Source organism: Carassius gibelio, chromosome B3, assembly GCF_023724105.1.
Source record: "Carassius gibelio isolate Cgi1373 ecotype wild population from Czech Republic chromosome B3, carGib1.2-hapl.c, whole genome shotgun sequence".
In the NCBI taxonomy this organism is placed as follows: domain Eukaryota; kingdom Metazoa; phylum Chordata; class Actinopteri; order Cypriniformes; family Cyprinidae; genus Carassius; species Carassius gibelio.
Window position 1 is genome coordinate 46,272,250 of NC_068398.1, and position 20,101 is coordinate 46,292,350.

Sequence of the window (20,101 nt, forward strand, 5' to 3'; positions counted from 1 at the left end):
CTCTCTTCACAGCAGGTCAGTCAGTGTACTGTTTGAGTGCATGCGGGAGTGTCACCATTTACCATTTAAAATGATTCAGTTTAATTTGGTGAACTGGTTCAAAAAGATCCGGTTACATCGAATGATTCGTTCATGAACCGGATATCACAAACTGCAGTGTTTTGAACTCTCTCTCACAACAGACACGGAAGAGAACACAATGCTGAATTAAGTCGTAGTTTTTGCTATTTTTGGACAAAAATGTATTTTCGATGCTTCAAAATATTCTAACTGACCCTCTGATGTCACATGGACTACTTTGATGATGTTTTTCTAACCTTTCTGGACATGGACAGTAGACCGTACACACAGTTTCAATGGAGGGACTGAGAGCTCTCGGACTAAATCTAAAATATCTTAAGAATGCTCTTCCATACACTTGAGGGCTCCACAAACGACAAATGGTTTTAAAAAGGACTTTTTCAATGTTTAAAACTTTTTTTCATGTTTAATTTTGTTAGTTTTAGTTGGCAGTTGTTTTTTAACTTAATTTTTAGATTGTGTTTTTTTTCTGCTTTTATTGTAGCACTTTGAGATTTTCTTTAAAATGTAAAGTGCTTTATAAATAAAATGTATTATTATTATTATTATTAAACTGTGTTCCGAAGATAAACGGAGGTCTTACATGTTTGGAACAATTTGAGGGCGAGTTATTAATGACATAATTTTGATTATTGGGTGAACTAACCCTTTAAGTGTTTCCCATGTGAGGGAATTTTTTGTTGTACGTTGCCATGATGTTCACGTGCACACAAAACTATGACGGTACCTCAGCGTTTCACAGACTGGTTACATGAAGCTCTTTCCATAAAATCCATGCAAAAGTTATTATCAGACCATTTTAGAATACAGTATAGGATGTACAGAATATTCTTTATTTCTGTGCTAAACAGAAATATGATGAATAGAATATCAGACCTCTGTCATATAGCCAAAAATAAATGCAAAAAAAAAAAAAAAGCTTTTTGCATAGTTGTGTTTGACACATGAAAACTGTACCAATGTATTTTACAAGGTAACACAATGTAACCTTGCTCTCACTCGAAATGTGTCCCCATATTAAGTCCTTTAATTTGAGTTGATCATAACTAGAGAAGGAATGACATGAGAATTTAATTTCATGATTACAGTGACCAAAATGATCACGGTTATCACAGAATCCTGTTAAAAAAGTCCTAATGCTTTTTTACGTAGAAAACCAGCAAATAACAAATAAAATTAGGATCAATATGTACTTTTTGTTTACATAAATATTCAAATAATAAAATAAAAAATGATGGCCAAATTTAAAAGGAGTGTCTTGCAGGATTTTATCTACAATGCACAGCTTCAAGAGTTTTCACAAAACAGGTTTTATAAAAAGATAAAACTCACATATTTAAGCCTCCTAAATAATTTTTATAAAATCCAAAACAGTTTTTACAACATTTACAATCCCGTTGTGTCTGTCGTTGCTATGCTTTACAGGGTTATGGCTTATCTAAATGAGATGTAAATGAGCCCTATTGTCACTCCCAGCAATGAGAACAGGTGAGAACTGCACAATCTTTAGAGGCCATTTTCTCCCTTTTGAGCTTTTTTGAGTGCCTACCTTCAAATGGCCAAATATTATCAGATTTCCATGTGTTACACATCGTTGGAAAGCTTGGAGACTACAATTTCAGAATCTGTTAATAACTCAAAATGCCCCAGAACTGACTTGTGTCCCGACTTTCCGTGATTGGTCACAGTTTCAATTGTGTTTTCCACATGTGGGTGCATAAAGTAATAAAGGGTGACATAATTTAAATGCAATTGCAATGTTACATTTCAAATAAAATTTGCTTTTGAAAAAAGTCCTGAATATTCTTCCATGTTGTACAGTGTACCATGTAATATTTTATGATTAATATTAAAAAATGTTCTTAAGCTTGCTTGTATGTCATAGCATCTGTAAGCACATGCTGCTGCTGACATCTAGTGTTTAGAAATATTATCATTACAAACGACATTATATGTGAATTAATTGCAAAAATGTTCAGCAGTCCTCTGACACTTCATGAAGTTACATGAGGATTCACCTTTTTAAATTGCAATTTTTTATTATTTTTGTTGATTCTTTTAAAAATTGTCTTAATACTAATAACTTCACAATAGCTGAAAAAAAAATGTAATTATGTAAATTAAAATAGTAAACTGCAGTAAAAAATAATGTTCAAATAAAAACATTAACATTTTACAAATAATATTTAAGTATTGCATAAAATATGAATTAAAAATGTTGACGAGTAGGCTGCCTCCCTCCTAATTGTCATCGTCACCCTGTGCTTTAAACGCCGCCCTTCACCAGGGCTGCGTTCAGCCCCGACAAAACGTTGCACAACGTTTTTTAAACAGAAACTGTGATGCGTTGAACACACTGTTCTGATGACGCAAGAGTTGCAACTATGGCAGCTGAGAAGGCCATTCTTTGTGTTCTTTGTGAAGAATTTTCGGAGCCTGATGAAGTCGGTATAAATATGTGTTTAATGCTACAAAATATGCCCGATGTTACAGTTACTGCACTAGCCTGTCCCAAAGGGATTGCTGAAGCTGAAATGGAAGCACACATCTAACCTAATTCAGACTAAAACACATATGTTTAGCTTCACATACTGACTTTATTTGTAGTTCGTACGGTTTTAATACCCTGCATTTTCTTATTTTTATGAAAAGCACTTAATTACCATTGTTTATTTCTATACCAAATGTCATACACTTACAATGAAGCTAAAAATATAAACAACTACATCATTATGTTGATATCCTATATTTTTTACTGTGCAGGGACTCCTGCACTGCCAGAGATGTGAGCTTTCGGACCCTAGGTCCAGACGAGAATCGCACCCACAGCTGTCGGGCCAGGATGCTGGGATGTCTAGTGTCTTCAAGCACCACGGCCAGCGAGAAGGATGCAGCCGCTGGAAGAAGCCGCCGGACTCCACCCCTTACCTGGACCCTTCCTTCCTGAACACTACTTGCCCTTCACATACCCCACAGCACGATGACGACACCAGGTCCCCTGTTTGTTTTAGACCATTTCCCCTTAAGACACTTTTATATATGTTTTTGGTTGTTTTTCTGTTAATAAAAGCCTCTCTGAAGCCTGATGCCACCCCCACTGTGTCTGTTGTATGCTCCTCCCACCACAAAATATATAAATTTCACTTATATAACATTGCCCCCACATTGTCAGGTACTGGTACATTATACAATACAAATAGCTTGAAAGCGGCAATCAGGAATCAATAGTTTAAATTTTCACATACAACTTTATTGTGATCAGTTTGAGTAATGGAGAAAATTCCAGCATGTAAATAAATATCAAAGCTGTTCAGAAGAGAGTTTAGCTTCCCTCAACATCATCATCATCATCTCTCTTTTCACATCAGAAATCCCTCGTTCTGTCAGAGCACAGTGAAGCTGAAATGAGCAGATATCTTAAAACTGCTATCAATGTGATTGAGTTCAGATTTCTGTACGTTTCCCTCTCTCACCTGGGACAGGAGCTGGAGGTTCAGACAGACTCAAGCTTAAGTTTCATCTTCACAGGAGTCTACTTGGGAAACAGGACCTAAAAGGGCACATGAGCATGAACATACAGAGAAGAGAAAATAAAATAATAAATGTGAATAATAAAAACATAAAATGCATTAAGTATACAGTATCTGCAGCAGTTTGTTGCCAATAACACTTAAGAGTACATTAAATACAGGTTCACCTACAATAGTCAAACACAAATGTGTTTTATGCAGTAAATTATTGAAAGCTGAGCGCATGCAAGTGTTGAAGTTTCAGATGTTAAATAAATATCCAAATTTCAACTATTGTGAAGGTGTTAATAGCTAAATCTGCTTGTTTGATCACACCTTCTCCATAGACCTCCACCTCACACAGAGTAAGCGTCCTTGAATCTTCAGGAATGAACAGATTCACGTATCGACCCTCCATGTTACATGTGTAAGTGGAGGAAACACCAGCTGGAATGCTAGAAATCACAGTGCATCTAAAGAGAGATGGAGAAAACCTCTTTTAGACTTCTAGTCTTTTTTCATATTTCAGGGTTTATTTATGGATTTTAAACTACTGAAAGAGGGTCTCACCTGGGATTGTTGTTGCCGTTGTTCTCCAAAGAGTTTCCGATGCGAATCTCTGCTCCGTTTATTCTGTCTGAACAGCAGTCTAGTCTGTTTGTGATGACAACTGTACTTACTCTATAAACATAACCCAGATCCACCTTCCACCATGGCTTATTCTGAGAAGTGGTTGAAGAACACGCTGACCATGAATTTGTAAAACCAGGATTGAAATCAATGGCACGTTGAGCAAACCAGACGCCATAGGTTGACGACTGTATGGCGGTTCTTCCTGTTGCCAGATTGTCTGTAATAAATATTTTGTCAGCTTATTTACTTTTGAATATTTTTGAGGAGGTTTTCTTAGGAGTGCATTTCTATCAGATCTGTAAGAACGGGTTGAGTCCTGACAAAGTCATTTTTAAGGAATATCTTTTAACTTCATTGGCTGTATCTGTAGCGCCTTCGAGCAGATATTCCTCACTAGGGGTGTCATACACTTATTATTTTTGAGGGGGGTCACAAGTGAAGGGGGGGGGGGGGGGTCTTGTCATGTGACACACAACAGCACAACTGCCTTTGTCCCGCAAAGTTAAAATTGGAGGACCAAAATTTCGACTTGGCCTCCTATGGTCTAGTGCGTTAATATGTCCCTAGTCTTCTGTTCAAATAGCCTTTTATTTCAAGCCGGTCCAGTCAGATTAGCTTGGAAAGGGTTTAGACCTGGATTTTAAGCAGCTCTGAATTACCTGTAAAATTCACATAGACTCCCACTTTACAGAAAGTAAGAGTCTTTGAAGGTCCAGGAATATTCACAGTCACATAGCGTCCCTTCATCCCAGGACACGAGAAGCTGTTGGTTTTTCCTGCTGGAATAGAGGAAACTGTAGCACATCTGGAGAGAGAAAAAAATTTTATTCCCTGTGATTTTGTTGCTCATTATTAGTATGACTCTTCACTTGTATTTTCTTCTCTCATCACTGAATGTATTTAATTTGATTAACTCTTTCTTTTACAACACAATGTATATTTTATAATTGGAAACTTCCTCCAACTTATGTAAAATATGTTTTACACTACTTTTGTTATTTATTGGTTTTATCATTAATTGTTAATTATCATTAAGCAGTTAAGCAAATGTGCAATTATTTTTCATGACAGTGAAATGTTCAATTTTAATACTAATATATATAACACCTTGTTTTTTCCGACATCTGGTCATTGTCATACTGTGTTTTAGAACACACAGAAGAGGTGTGCACATCACATGAACCCAAATTTGGGCCAGGTGCAAGACAACTGGATATGCAATCAATAAATACAAAAATGCAGTCTGCACACTGAAAAATACTGCTCCATACAAAAGTGTATTTAATTATTTACAAGGCAACGTTTCGACCATCAGGTCTTCATCAGGCACAATCTCAATAAGTGAGGAACACCTTTAAATACATAACAGGTGCTCACCTTAATTAGACTTCCTCACTTAGAAGTCATGTGACAGAAACAAATCATGTGACAGAAACAAATCATATGACAAACACTCAAAAAGCAACATCAAATAACTTGAAAATCATATAACAAACACTCAAAATACAGCATCAAATAACTAGAAAAAGACAAACATATGAAAATATTTATAGAAATGGCTTGATATCAAAATCCTCATTCAACCCTAATGGTGACAAAGTATTTAGAGAATAAATCCAAAAACATTCTCTCTGTAATAATTTCTTCTCATAGTCTCCACCTCTTGATGGTTTGGTTACCTTTTCTATACCGATGTACTTTAACACACTGACATTATGACCCATTAGCCTAAAATGAGACGCAATGGGACTGCGCATATCACCGGTCCTAATGTTGCTGCGATGTTCACAAATACGAATACGTAATTGTCTGGATGTTTTACCCACGTAGGCAAGACCACATGGGCAGCGAATTAAATAAATAACATGGGTTGAAGCACATGTGATAGTGCCTCGTATCGGAATGTCGCGACCAGTGCGTGGATGACTAAAAGAATTACATTTGTGTGTGAAAGCGCACTGAGCACAATTGCCACACCTGTAGTTACCTGGAGGAAGAGATGGAATACCTTTCATGTGTGCAGGATATTCAGATTTTACCAACCAATCACGGAGGTTATTTTGACGTTTAAAAACTAATTTAGGACTGTTTTTAAAAACGCCAGACAAACTAGGATCACTAGAAATAATATGCCAGTGTTTTTTTAAAATTCTACGAAACTCCGCACCCAAAGATGAGTACTTCGTTGTGCAAATGGGAGCATTGAAGGCCTGCGTTTTGTTGTTACTTTTGTTTTGTAAACACTGCATTTGAGATGTATCATTCAACTCCTGTTTGGCATTTTCTATCCATTCCATACGGTAACCACGATTCAGAAATCTTTTAGTTAACTGATTAGATTGGTAAGTGTAAGATTCATCCGTGCTACACACTCTACGCACACGTTTAAACTGACTGATAGGCAAACTCTTAACTAAAGGTCTAGGATGGAAACTATCCCCTCTCAAAATGGTATTTCGATCCGTAGGTTTACGATATAGATCGGTATGAAGTTTGCCGTCACATTTGTATACTCTAACATCAAGAAAACTGATGCTAACAGAGTCATATTCCATAGTAAAATTCACATGCTCATTCCTTGAATTAAGATAATTTAGAAATAACATCATCTCTGCAGGTGTAGCCTGCATATAATTTCCTTAAGGTAGACTTTCCAATAATACCCACTATATATACTCTGCCTAAGGTTCACAAAGGATTAGACACCCCTTTAAAAGGCCGTCCAATAGTGAGTGGCATTGGTAGTCTTACTGAAAACATCTCCTCTTATGTGGATTATTTTATAAAACCTTTTGTACCAATGTTGTCTTCCTATGTCAGAGACTCTATGGATTTTATTGAATCACTATTTTGTGTTGATTTTGCTATAGATGATGTGCTCTTGGCCACCTTTGATGTTCAGAGCTTATACACAAATATTCCTCACATTGATGGTTTAGGTGCTTTAGAACAATTTCTAACAAAAAGACCTGCAGATGAAAAACCCAGCACAGCATGTTTATTGGACTTAGCGAACATTGTCTTAACTAAGAACTTTTTTCGTTTTCAGGACGATTTTTATTTACAAATCAAAGGTACTGCAATGGGTAGTAAAATGGCACCAAACTATGCTTGCTTGTATATGGGAATTTTTGAAAATGATTTTATTTTGAATGAGTCAAATTTCTTTTTTCCTAAGATTTTGTTCTACAAACGGTATATTGATGACATTTTTATGATTACCAAGGCTACACCTGCAGAGATGATGTTATTTCTAAATTATCTTAATTCAAGGAATGAGCATGTGAATTTTACTATGGAATATGACTCTGTTAGCATCAGTTTTCTTGATGTTAGAGTATACAAATGTGACGGCAAACTTCATACCGATCTATATCGTAAACCTACGGATCGAAATACCATTTTGAGAGGGGATAGTTTCCATCCTAGACCTTTAGTTAAGAGTTTGCCTATCAGTCAGTTTAAACGTGTGCGTAGAGTGTGTAGCACGGATGAATCTTACACTTACCAATCTAATCAGTTAACTAAAAGATTTCTGAATCGTGGTTACCGTATGGAATGGATAGAAAATGCCAAACAGGAGTTGAATGATACATCTCAAATGCAGTGTTTACAAAACAAAAGTAACAACAAAACGCAGGCCTTCAATGCTCCCATTTGCACAACGAAGTACTCATCTTTGGGTGCGGAGTTTCGTAGAATTTTAAAAAAACACTGGCATATTATTTCTAGTGATCCTAGTTTGTCTGGCGTTTTTAAAAACAGTCCTAAATTAGTTTTTAAACGTCAAAATAACCTCCGTGATTGGTTGGTAAAATCTGAATATCCTGCACACATGAAAGGTATTCCATCTCTTCCTCCAGGTAACTACAGGTGTGGCAATTGTGCTCAGTGCGCTTTCACACACAAATGTAATTCTTTTAGTCATCCACGCACTGGTCGCGACATTCCGATACGAGGCACTATCACATGTGCTTCAACCCATGTTATTTATTTAATTCGCTGCCCATGTGGTCTTGCCTACGTGGGTAAAACATCCAGACAATTACGTATTCGTATTTGTGAACATCGCAGCAACATTAGGACCGGTGATATGCGCAGTCCCATTGCGTCTCATTTTAGGCTAATGGGTCATAATGTCAGTGTGTTAAAGTACATCGGTATAGAAAAGGTAACCAAACCATCAAGAGGTGGAGACTATGAGAAGAAATTATTACAGAGAGAATGTTTTTGGATTTATTCTCTAAATACTTTGTCACCATTAGGGTTGAATGAGGATTTTGATATCAAGCCATTTCTATAAATATTTTCATATGTTTGTCTTTTTCTAGTTATTTGATGCTGTATTTTGAGTGTTTGTTATATGATTTTCAAGTTATTTGATGTTGCTTTTTGAGTGTTTGTCATATGATTTGTTTCTGTCACATGATTTGTTTCTGTCACATGACTTCTAAGTGAGGAAGTCTAATTAAGGTGAGCACCTGTTATGTATTTAAAGGTGTTCCTCACTTATTGAGATTGTGCCTGATGAAGACCTGATGGTCGAAACGTTGCCTTGTAAATAATTAAATACACTTTTGTATGGAGCAGTATTTTTCAGTGTGCAGACTGCATACTGTGTTTTACCAAGAAATCATGTAAAATAACTCCTACAGTGCTGCAAAACTAGTAATTGTTACTAGTTCTTATATTAAGAGTTGGTTCTGCGGTCATGTGATCACTGGAGGTGAACTGTTTGTGTGACACAAGCTGCCATTTTATAAAGATACAACATCAACTATCTAATCATTAGGTAGATAAACCAGTGTTTCCTCCACCGATCATTGCCATTTAAAATAAATAAATAAATAAAATTCTAATAATTTACCTGATCTTTGAATGTGAGTTCACAGTCGTGATTGAATGTGATGGGATAAAAAAATATTAATTATTAATTAATTATATCATTATATAATTATTAATTAATTAATAAAAGTCTTTATGTTGCAATAAACATAGCCTACAACATGACCAACAAACAGATTACTCTTGTTTAGATTAGATTACTGCTTCTTTTTAGTTAAAAGAGTCTAGTCTGATTCAGGAACAAGTGACTTGTATAAAAAGATAAGAGTGACCAGTTGGAATCAGTAAGACAAATTTTTCACTGAACTGGATTGACAACCCACTCAGTTACTGTAACTTCAAATACCAATCTTTACATAGTCGAAACGCTTGCAGATAGTCAGTATATGAAGCACACACACACACACACATATATGTATGCATGAAGATACCAACTGTCCAAAATCTGCAAAAATGTATCAGAGAGACTCACACTGGGTTGCCAAAAACTGAAGAATCGTTTCCAATCCGAATCTCTGCCCCGTTTATCCAGTTTACACAGTTTACTGTTGGACAGATGTTGTTAGTGATGGTCACTCTGTTCACAGTGTACGTCTTCTTCAGATCCAGCTTCCACCATGGGTCACTTTCTGTGTCTGTACGAGAACAGTTGGAGCTAGACCCATTCACAGCGTTTTGGGCGTTCCAGTCACGATTGAAGTCGTCAAATGTTGTCGACTGATTTGCTGTTCCCCATCTTGCTATGTTCACTGCAATACGTTCAAGAGAAAAACGTACTTACTATTACAATTCTTCATTACAATCATGTTTAGCCCTGCTTGGCTACTTAAGTTCATTGGTTTTCATCATGTGTCTGAAAATAATTTCCAGCAGCTCAAACTCTCTTACAAAAGATGTAGTAGTTTTTCATTCACAAAATCTCACCTTCTGTTTCTGCTTTCATCTGAACTGAGAAAAAGCCTTGGAATGAGAAACAGAATGATGTTCATTATTTAGCAACTTATTATTCAACTTAAATGGATAGTTCTTATAAGCATACGCCTATATTTTGTTTGATTTTTTTATTTACACACACACACACACACACACACACACATATATATATATATATATATTCTATTTGGGTAAAACTTCAATCTTAAAAATCATGTATTAGTGTCCTATATATTTTAGCTTTTTAGTAAAATGATTTTGTTTCAGGGTGTTTAGATAACATGAACAAAACATTCAAGTATCATTTAAGCCGAGTTCAGACTGCATGATTTAAGCCCATTTTTTTGGCTCGCCAAAAGGTTTTGAGAGATCGCCGACAAATGCCCGAAATCACAGGCAAATGCGAGTGACAATCACGCAGTGTGAATGAGCAAAGACGTGATCTGAGAGAATCGCCGACGAGTCGCTGATGGCCGTGAGATATTTGGCGTGCTAAATATCTGGAGCTGTCGGCGATTCAAAATCATGCTGTCTGAAAAGTGTTCTGACTGAAAACTACATCGGCGATGGCCGACAGCCAATGAGAGAGCAAGATACAGAGCAGCGGGGAGTTCAGCGAGGAGTTATAAACCACAATATCAGCAAGCATGGCTTAATTTCAGAAAAATGATTTCTTTTTGGTCTGTTTGGACCCATGAAATGGAAGATAAATTAGTATAAATTTAGCAGGAGCACCCGTGTCTGTTTGACGTTTCATCTGAGCTATCCCAGTCTCACGTGAAAACTCCGGTCTTGCACGCCTGATATCGTGTTGTTTCCTTGTCACATCTCGCGGGTGTTTGGTTGTGAAACATAGTTTGTGTGCTAGACAGAGTTGCTGGTGATTCTTCCTATTATAAAGTCATGCATGCAGTGTAAAATCTTCTGTCGCCGATCCATCGTGTAGTGTGAACACAGCAGTGACTGAATGCTGGCCAAGATAGCCATGCAGTGTGAAAAGAACAGTGACCCGACTACTTTGAAAATCGTGCAATCTGAACTCGGCTTTAGGGTCTTCTGTGTTTATTAAGTGTTTCTCTGTCTGAAAGATGAAAATAGACTGTAGGTCATTAAGATATGAGATATGATTGTATGTTTTACTTACCCAGTAAAGACAACAGACTCTTGTAGAAAACTCTCATGTTCATTTCTGGTGATCTGTGATTCTTTCTGCTTTTGTTTGAGGAGCTTTGAACAAATGTTGTTCTTGGGAGAAATATATTAGTTCAAGTACTCTCTTACATAAGAGTCACATGATCCTAGTTCTCCTTCCCCTTTTCTTTCTTTCAAATTTGTTTACACACACACACACACACACACAAATAAATAAAATATTACTTATCTTAAACCTATTTTAGCAACAAAACAAGTGAACACCTTTTCTGAAAATAGTAATAATTTGTAACTTCAGTGATTTATGATATCAAAATGTCAGTGCTATTAAAATGGTACATTATCTCTTTGGTGGACACTGTTATGTAAAGCAAGTCAAACAATGAATTTCATGTTGACATGCTTACATTGAATATTATGTGTTACCACAATGGGGGCCGTGATTGTTCCAAGTAAGACATGTTCCTGCATCAACATCTTTTGATGATCCCAGCTCAACATTATTGTCCAAAAATATAAACTTAACCCAATATCTGCCTCTAAACCTAACCCTACCCGTAATTTATTCCTAAAATCAGTGGGAAATGATAGCTGAATAACAAGAGTGTACAAGCACCTAACCCTGATTCTGAGCCTAAAACATATATTTCTTGAAAAGTTATATCTCAATTCTGATTGGTTGATTGGAATGCTGTTCCAGGATCAACAAGAATATTGATCCAGGAACATGTTGTACTTGAACAACATTGCTCACCAAACTGGATTGGTTTGTCAGCTCTTTTGAAAGAAAATTGAGGGACAATATTCCTGAACTACATTAAGATTTGTTTTCACTTTTGTATTCAAATTCGGTAGTAGCAAATTTTAATGTTGTTTCCATCTTGTGTGTTGCACCAGCCATTTTTTTATTTGTCTTTTCTTTCCCATCTTACATACTTCTCAATATCAATACAAATTAGCATTTTGATGTTTTATGCATAGAAGCTGCCTGTCAGTGCCACCTGAAAGCACACAAACACAATCTGTTTCTAGATGATCCAAACTATCTTTAAAATGTGAATATTCACAATAGGAGTTAATATAGCAGAGAGCAGTAAATCTTTGCCACTCTTTGCCATTTGCATCTCCATCTACTGCTGTTCACTTCTTAGAATGTCAGTTGCTTTTCATATTCACAGCTTTCATCAAGTCATTTGCTTAGGAAGCATGTTTCAAAAGCCATGAATGTAAATCTAAATGTAAATGTGAATGATCCGAAAGTGTTTATTCAGCAGAGCACGAACATATGAGGAAGCACATTATGACTGCATCTGTACTGGTGTCTTGAGGTTTGAAAGCAGCCAGGACATCATTATGTCATAATGTACATTTTTCACGTACAAACTTCACCTACATTAATCTGCCACAAATCTTACTCTCTTACAAATGTCTGCTTAGCGTGGTTACATAATTAAGAACCACACATAGGACTTAACAAAAATAGAAAAATAATATTAAAAACAACAATATAATATAAATGACTAATCAATAAATTTATCAATAAAATAGGTATGATGATGATGATTATTATTATTATAAGTGATAATTTAGTAATAGTTTGGGTGATCAGGCCATACTCTCTTGTTCAAAAGAACATGTTGCTTCTATCACACACATTTCCATGCTGGTACATGGTGTCTCTGACTGTAATCTGACAAGCTCATCAACACTCGTATGGCAATGAACAAGAATAAGATGATAAACATTAATTGAACTAAAGCTTTTAAATAATTCCAAAGTGGCCCCAATACTGATCAAAATTATGTGTCCCATTCAGAAGTTAAAAGAACATAATCCTCAATCAAGTTTAGATACTTGTTCATGTAAAACTTTTTAAATTATTTAAAAAAGTAAATTAATTTACTTTTTAAATTAGCTAAATTATACACTGCATTTCCAGTATTATCTGAAAGGTAAGCAAAACATTCAAATGCAATCACTTGGCATGCTTCACAAACATATTCTTTATCATTTCATTGCTTTTACCTTTTCTAACTTCAACACTCTTGGCCATTTGTCATCTTTAGCATCTCTTGGCCTCTCAGGAACATGGTTTCCGTGCCCTAGTATTTACTCAAGTTATCTGACAGGTTTATAAATTTGCCTAGGCTATGACAACAGCTTTAACAGAGTTGGCTAGCTGGGTGCGAAATACGTCATGCCTTTCATTGTTTTCCCTGTTTGCTATATCAAAATACTGTCACCAAAGTGTTGTGGGCAATGACTCAGAAGGTAACTGAAACAATGCAGTTTAACTCAAGGCAATCATCGGGGTCCAAACATAATGGTTTGTGTAGATAATGCAGTTACAGAATGGATGTGTCTCTTTTCAAATAAAGTATGAGTCCTTATGTGAGTACTATTATATGCACAATATTAAAATAGATAACTATAACCTTTTACGTTCATCGAGACTTACCCATCTGGTGCTGCGAGTATTGAGCTCTCACCAGATGCCGGCAAGAGCCTCCCGGCTAGACAACCTTACATCTTTTATTTTATGGCCAGCAAGGCTTACTCGTTCGCTGACGTGTGCTCCCATCATACACCAGCGAGAGCCTCCCAGCTACAACCTTAACTTCCCCTTTTACGGTTGTCAAGACTTACCTATCTGGTGCCACAAGTATTGAGCTCTCCCCAGATGCCAGCGAGAGCCTCCCGGCTAGAAAACGTTACCTTTTCATATTTTATGTCCAGAAGTCTTGCCGTGTAATGCCGTGGGCTCCCACCAAACATCGGCGAGAACCTCCCAGTCAGTCAACCTCAACTTTCCTCTTTTATGGTCGCCGAGACTTAACCCATCTGATGCCACGAGTATTGAGCTCCCATCAGATGCCTGGAGAGAGCCTCCCGGCCAGACATCTTTACCTTACTGCTCTACAGCCAGCAAAGCTTACCCGTTCGATGCGTGTGCTCCAATCGGATGCCGGTGGGGAGCCTCCAGGCTAGATAACCTTACCTTTTCCTTTCTACGGCCAGTGAGACTTACCCATTTGTTGCGTGTGCTCCTATCGCATGCCGGCGATAGCCCCTCCGACCACACAACTTTACCTTTCCTTCTACGGCCGGAGAGGTTTACCCATTCGATGCCATGAGTAGGAATCTCCCATCGGATGTCGGTGAGAACCTCCTGGCCAGACAACCTTACTTTTCCAACCTATGAACAGAGAGGCTTACCCGTTCGTTTGCATGTGCTCCTGTCGGACATCGGCGAGAGCCTCTTGGCCAGACAACCTTACTTTTCCAATCTATGGTCGGCGAGACTTAGCCGTCATATATTTCATCAGACACTAAAAAAAACACAAACACATTTGAGCAACTTATAAGAAGACAGAGTCATCCAGGCTGTCAAAAATAAGGACTGCTTCTCATTTGAGTAAATCTCAACTTTTACTTATACACCCGTTAATGTAGTTAAAGCATGTTGTCAGTAACTCACTGTTCTTTATTACTAATTAATATCTATTACATTAGTGCATTGCAGAACCCTGTTCCCACTTGTTACATGTAAATTATCATAATTAATAAGAGTTCTTCTTTAAGGCTTTACATTTGAACTGTACACCTGCTATGCAACAACAGTATAACAATTAAATTCTCTCTTAATCTTCCGATTAAAAATGTTTGGGATGAAGCAGTACATTGTCTAATCAGAGCTTCTGACAGCAGCAGGAGGAAACTGTGGTTGATGTCCCTCAGTGTTGTCAATGTGGATCAAAGCTGCTCATGAAATAAAGCTAAAATCTTGTTTTTAAAGAATTAAAAAACTAGAACTTTACCATCAGTGCGCGTTTTCATGCGCCTTTTCCCAGGGGGTTTCGTGATGGACCTCTTCTGTGTGCCTCCATCCTCTCCATCCTCTTCTGCGCTGTCATATATTTCATCAGACACTAAAAAAAATAAACAAAAAAATAAATAAAAATCTGAGCTACTTCTATGAACAGGAGAGCACATAACATTTTTGGTCTTGTTCTCAGGGGTGAACCTGGGGTTGTTGTTTGGTCCTCACCTTATTTTTTTTAAATAATTTTTTTCCATGGTCAATAAAAGCATACATGAATAATACTTTAATTTAAATTTAAAAAAAAATGGATAAAACCAGTACAACAAAATGTTTTTCTAAGCTCCCTAGTATGTACAGGGTTCTATCAGCAAGTCTAATTTAATGCTTTTTAATGCCATGTCTATCGTCAAATTGTCAATTTATTTGCAAATAGAGTAAACTACAGTTTATAATGCATAAAGTGGGTAGCCCAAGAGGAAAAGTAAATACCCCGGTATTTAAACCAAATGAAATTACAGCTTTTTAAGCACTGCTGTTCTGATGCACTGCAGACAGCCGTCAAATGACGTCGCAGCCCCTCGCCTTCTGGATACAGAACCGATCTGACACACCAGGCTACGAAGCCTAGAACAGCTCAGGAAGAGCATGTGCAGAATGTACTAGTTTGTGTGATAAAAGCCAGTGATAAATACTAAAACTATCCTTTATTCACGAGCAGAAGGACAGAAAAAAAACTGTTTAGTATGAGATTGCATAATATTAGAAAGAATGATAAAATAAATACATATTTTAATGAAAAACATTCGTACGGAATGTTACTTTGAAAACCTGGATGTTTACCAAGGCCAGTTCCTGTTTGGTGCGATCTGAGCTGTGTGGATTGATCTGAACCATGGATGGAAAAACTAAAACTCCCTTTACCATCAGTGCACTTCTGTATGCGCCTTTTCCAAGAGGGTTTAGAGATGGACTTCTGCCGCACAACGGTGTCCTCTCTGTCGTCCTCTGCACCGTCATCCATTTCCTGAGACACTATAAACACATAAATACATTAGAGCTGCTTATATGAAGACAGAGTCTTTTACTAAACAGAAGAAAACCTTAGATTAAAAGTGTTTGTGTGATGTGTTGTTATTATTGATTAACAGGTTCCAGCAAATAAATTAATTTTTTAGTAAATTAAAATAGTATTGGACATAGATGCTGTTACTTACTGGTGTTGGGTTCCTCTTGCATTCCTGATTGTAATTCCGTTTGATCTGTAAAAAAAAAAAAAGGAAAGTTAGGGGTCCTATTATGGGTACCAACATCTGTTTAAAGGGGTCTTGAACTGAGAAATTGAATTTTCCTTGAGCTTTTGACATATAAGAGGTCATCATACTTTAAGAATATCCTTTAAGTTTTAGAGCTGAAAATTTCCTTGTAAGTCCAATAAAAGCTTTTATTGACACCAGACCCAGAAAACGACAGGATTTTCAAAGTGGGGATCTATGACATCAAAGGGCAGCAAGCTCCGCCTCTGCAGAAGAAGATCAACGCCTACTTCATCCTCTCTGTCGGTTTAGCCCCGCCCATCAAATTGCACATGACATGCATAGTAACGTAGGCCTATGTGGTGCTAAACCAGATCGAGCTACCAAGCAATAAACATGCCGTTGAGGATTACAAAATATTGTGCAGTGTCTGGACTCAACAATAAAGCAGCAACATGTCAGTAACTGTGTTAATTCTAATGCCTGATATGATATTAATGATTTATGTACAGTCAGATGATCTTTCTCTGTGTGTCAGTAAATCAAACCAGTTACTAAACTTTAACTTGCGTGGTTTGCAGTGTTATCCGAGAGGCTTCTCCTTCGCGCTTTTTATTGAAGACGATGACTTGAGCCAGAAGACTCTCACTTAGTCTTTTGTATGCTGTAACAGTTACATTCTGTCTCAAGTCATTTTTTGCCTCATCTTCAATTTTCCTCAGATAGTTCTGCAATGTAACGATATCTTTGGTTAAAGGAACACTATCATCATTGTTCCATTTTTTTTGTTCCATGGAGCTGTGAGCATTGGTTGACACATAATCTGACCACATTTTGTCAAGAAGCTCCTTAAACTTCTTTGTTTTCTTCTCAGAAATTATAACTGACACCATGAGACAATGTCCAATCCAAGCCTCGGTTGCTGCTTTGAGTGAGAAGCCAATTTTCACAGCCGTTGATGGCTTTCCATATTCGGTCTTCTCTGAATTGTAGTTTGACACTTTTCTTGCCGCATCAATTGCCAGGTTAAATTTGGTTGGATCACACAAGTCTTTGAGCCCTTTAATCTTTTGTCAATTTCCTTAGCTGCCAATACAAAGCGACCTAGTTCTCGCATTTTCTGTGCTATGTAACGATGCTGAGACTTTTCACGTCCTTTTCGAGCATATAATGCTTCCCCATATTTACATATAATCTGACCGCTTCGGACTTGAGCAGTGACCCTATCTTGCAGCATATTGTGAATGATATTTTGGACTCCTTGTGATGATTTTTCAATTGGAAGTAGTGTGGAAGATACTGTTTGGAGCCTTTGTCTTTGTGTTCCCACATCAGATCCCTCCTTTTTGTCTCTACAAGTCTTGTTATGTCTCCACAGGTCCCTTCTTTTAAACATTCCAAAGCAGTGCTGACAAGGTAAGTAGTCATTAACTGATGAATTTGCAGAGGGCTGTTTCCATGTGACAATCTCCCCATTACCCTTCTTAAGAACTTCCACGTTATGAAGCCAGTCACCCTTATTTCTTAGTGATTCTAGACGTTTCTTTCTTTCTTTGGACCCCACAGGGAAGCTGAAAGCATGGGCAACATCTGTTTCGTCCATATGTTTCATCTGCAAATGGCGAGCAATTTTTAAATTTGACTTTTCGCAGTACACTCAGAAATGGGCCTTGTCCCAGACTCTTTTGCCCTCTCTTTTTTGGCAGCTTTTTACGCTTATTTCCATACTCTTCTTGTTTCTTTTAAAAAGTTTTTCCTTTTTTGAATATGATTTCAGTTGTTGACTGACTGGTTGTAATGATCTGTGTGTGGACTCACGTGAAAGCCCTGAGCAGATTGAGACATTACTGCAGGATGAAGAGGAGCTTGGACTCCCTGGAGGAGGGTGGTATTCGTCATCTTCATCGTTGCAGCTTGACATCTCAGAATCCTCTTGCTCCTTTGACAAAGGTGAGCTGACTGCAGTGGAGTCTGGTTCATCGACCGCCTCAGAGGGCTTCATCTACAACAACATATAATTTATTACATTTTATAAAAACTGACCTGTGCATAAGAAAGCACAGTGAAAACAATGTCCTTTCAGATTTAATTCAAGGTTCAAGCAGGTATAAGCAAGTCCAGTTATTAAGTCTAAATAACCTGTTATTAGACTTTAGGACCAACAATCCTTTCTAATTTTCACACAAGATCTCATAACATCATATAAAAAGCTATGTGACAAATTATCAGTCCCTCCAGGATTTGAAGAGGATTTTCTTTAAAGTTGCATTTATTTTGGTCCATAATTCATAGCTAAAAAGTACCAGAGGCTATAAAAATAGTTATTCGATCTTTTTTCCGTTTTTTTCTACATATAATTAAAAAAAAAAAGCTTAATATAAATAATCGTACAGTGTGCACAATCATGATAATATGAATATGAAACAAAAACAGCAAAACAGGTTCAAAACAGCAGCCTAAAGTCGCTTATGCGCATCCCAGGTGCAGAATGATGTGCTTGAAGCAATAAGATGTTAAATCACTGCTCCTGGTCCTCTCACTTCATCTCTCACTGCTCCTGCTCCTCTCACTGCTCCTCTCACTGCATCTCTCACTGCTCCTGCTCCTCTCACTTAATCTCTCACTTCTCCTGCACCTCTCACTGCTCTTGCACCTCTCAGTGCTCCTGCTCCCCTCACTTCATCTCTCATTTCTCCTGCACCTCTCACTTCATCTCTCACTGCTCCTGCTCCTCTCACTTCATCTCTCACTGCTCCTGCACCTCTCACTTCATCTCTCACTGCTCCTGCTCCTCTCACTGCTCCTCTCACTGCTCTTGCACCTCTCACTGCTCCTGCTCCCCTCACTTCATCTCTCACTTCTCCTGCACCTCTCACTGCTCCTCTCTCTGCTCTTGCACCTCTCACTTCATCTCTCACTGCTCCTGCTCCTCTCACTGCTCCTCTCACTGCTCCTGCTCCTCTCACTTCATCTCTCACTGCTCTTGCACCTCTCACTGCTCCTGCTCCCCTCACTTCATCTCTCACTTCTCCTGCACCTCTCACTGCTCCTCTCACTGCTCCTGCTCCTCGCACTTCATATCTTCATCTCTCACTGCTCCTGCACCTCTTACTGCTCCTGCTCCCCTCACTTCATCTCTCACTTCTCCTGCACCTCTCACTTCATCTCTCACTTCTCCTGCACCTCTCACTGCTCTTGCACCTCTCAGTGCTCCTGCTCCCCTCACTTCATCTCTCACTTCGTCTGCACCTCTCACTTCATCTCTCACTGCTCCTGCACCTCTTACTGCTCCTGCTCCCCTCACTTCATCTCTCACTGCTCCTGCTCCTCTCACTGCTCCTCTCACTGCTCTTGCACCTCTCACTGCTCCTGCTCCTCTCACTTCATCTCACTTCTCCTGCACCTCTCACTGCATCTCTCACTGCTCCTGCTCCTCTCACTTCATCTCTCACTTCTCCTGCACCTCTCACTGCTCTTGCACCTCTCACTGCTCCTGCTCCCATCACTTCATCTCTCACTTCTCCTGCACCTCTCACTTCATCTCTCACTGCTCCTGCTCCTCTCACTTCATCTCTCACTTCTCCTGCACCTCTCACTGCTCCTGCTCCCCTCACTTCATCTCTCACTTCTCCTGCACCTCTCACTGCTCCTGCTCCTCTCACTTCATCTCTCACTTCTCCTGCATCTCTCACTGCTCCTGCTCCTCTCACTGCTCCTGCTCCTCTCACTGCTCCTGCACCTCTCACTGCATCTCTCACTGCTCTTGGTCCTCTCACTGCTCCTCTCACTGCTCCTGCTCCTCTCACTGCTCCTGCTCCTCTCACTGCTCCTCTCACTGCTCCTGCTCCTCTCACTGCTCCTCTCACTGCTCC

The 20,101-nt window shown here is 38.3% G+C and overlaps 1 protein-coding gene across 2 annotated transcripts in view; it reads right to left on the reverse strand.

The window, feature by feature from the left end:
- The window catches only part of LOC127951795 (pentraxin fusion protein), a 421,943-nt gene extending 410,669 nt beyond the window's left edge, over window positions 1-11,274 (reverse strand). Inside the window, exons 1-7 of one of the 2 annotated variants that reach the window (XM_052549835.1) lie at window positions 11,146-11,274; window positions 9,993-10,028; window positions 9,541-9,817; window positions 4,883-5,028; window positions 4,161-4,440; window positions 3,927-4,063; window positions 3,310-3,631 (exon numbers count right to left, since the gene is read on the reverse strand). In XM_052549835.1, coding sequence (XP_052405795.1) covers window positions 3,591-3,631; window positions 3,927-4,063; window positions 4,161-4,440; window positions 4,883-5,028; window positions 9,541-9,817; window positions 9,993-10,028; window positions 11,146-11,188 — 960 coding nt within the window. In that variant the 5' untranslated portion in view covers window positions 11,189-11,274 and the 3' untranslated portion in view covers window positions 3,310-3,590. Of the gene's footprint in view, window positions 1-3,309; window positions 3,632-3,926; window positions 4,064-4,084; window positions 4,441-4,882; window positions 5,029-9,540; window positions 9,818-9,992; window positions 10,029-11,145 lie in introns of those variants that run through there. The other variant, XR_008152737.1, reaches the window with a different exon arrangement.
- Window positions 11,275-20,101: the final 8,827 nt, after the last annotated feature.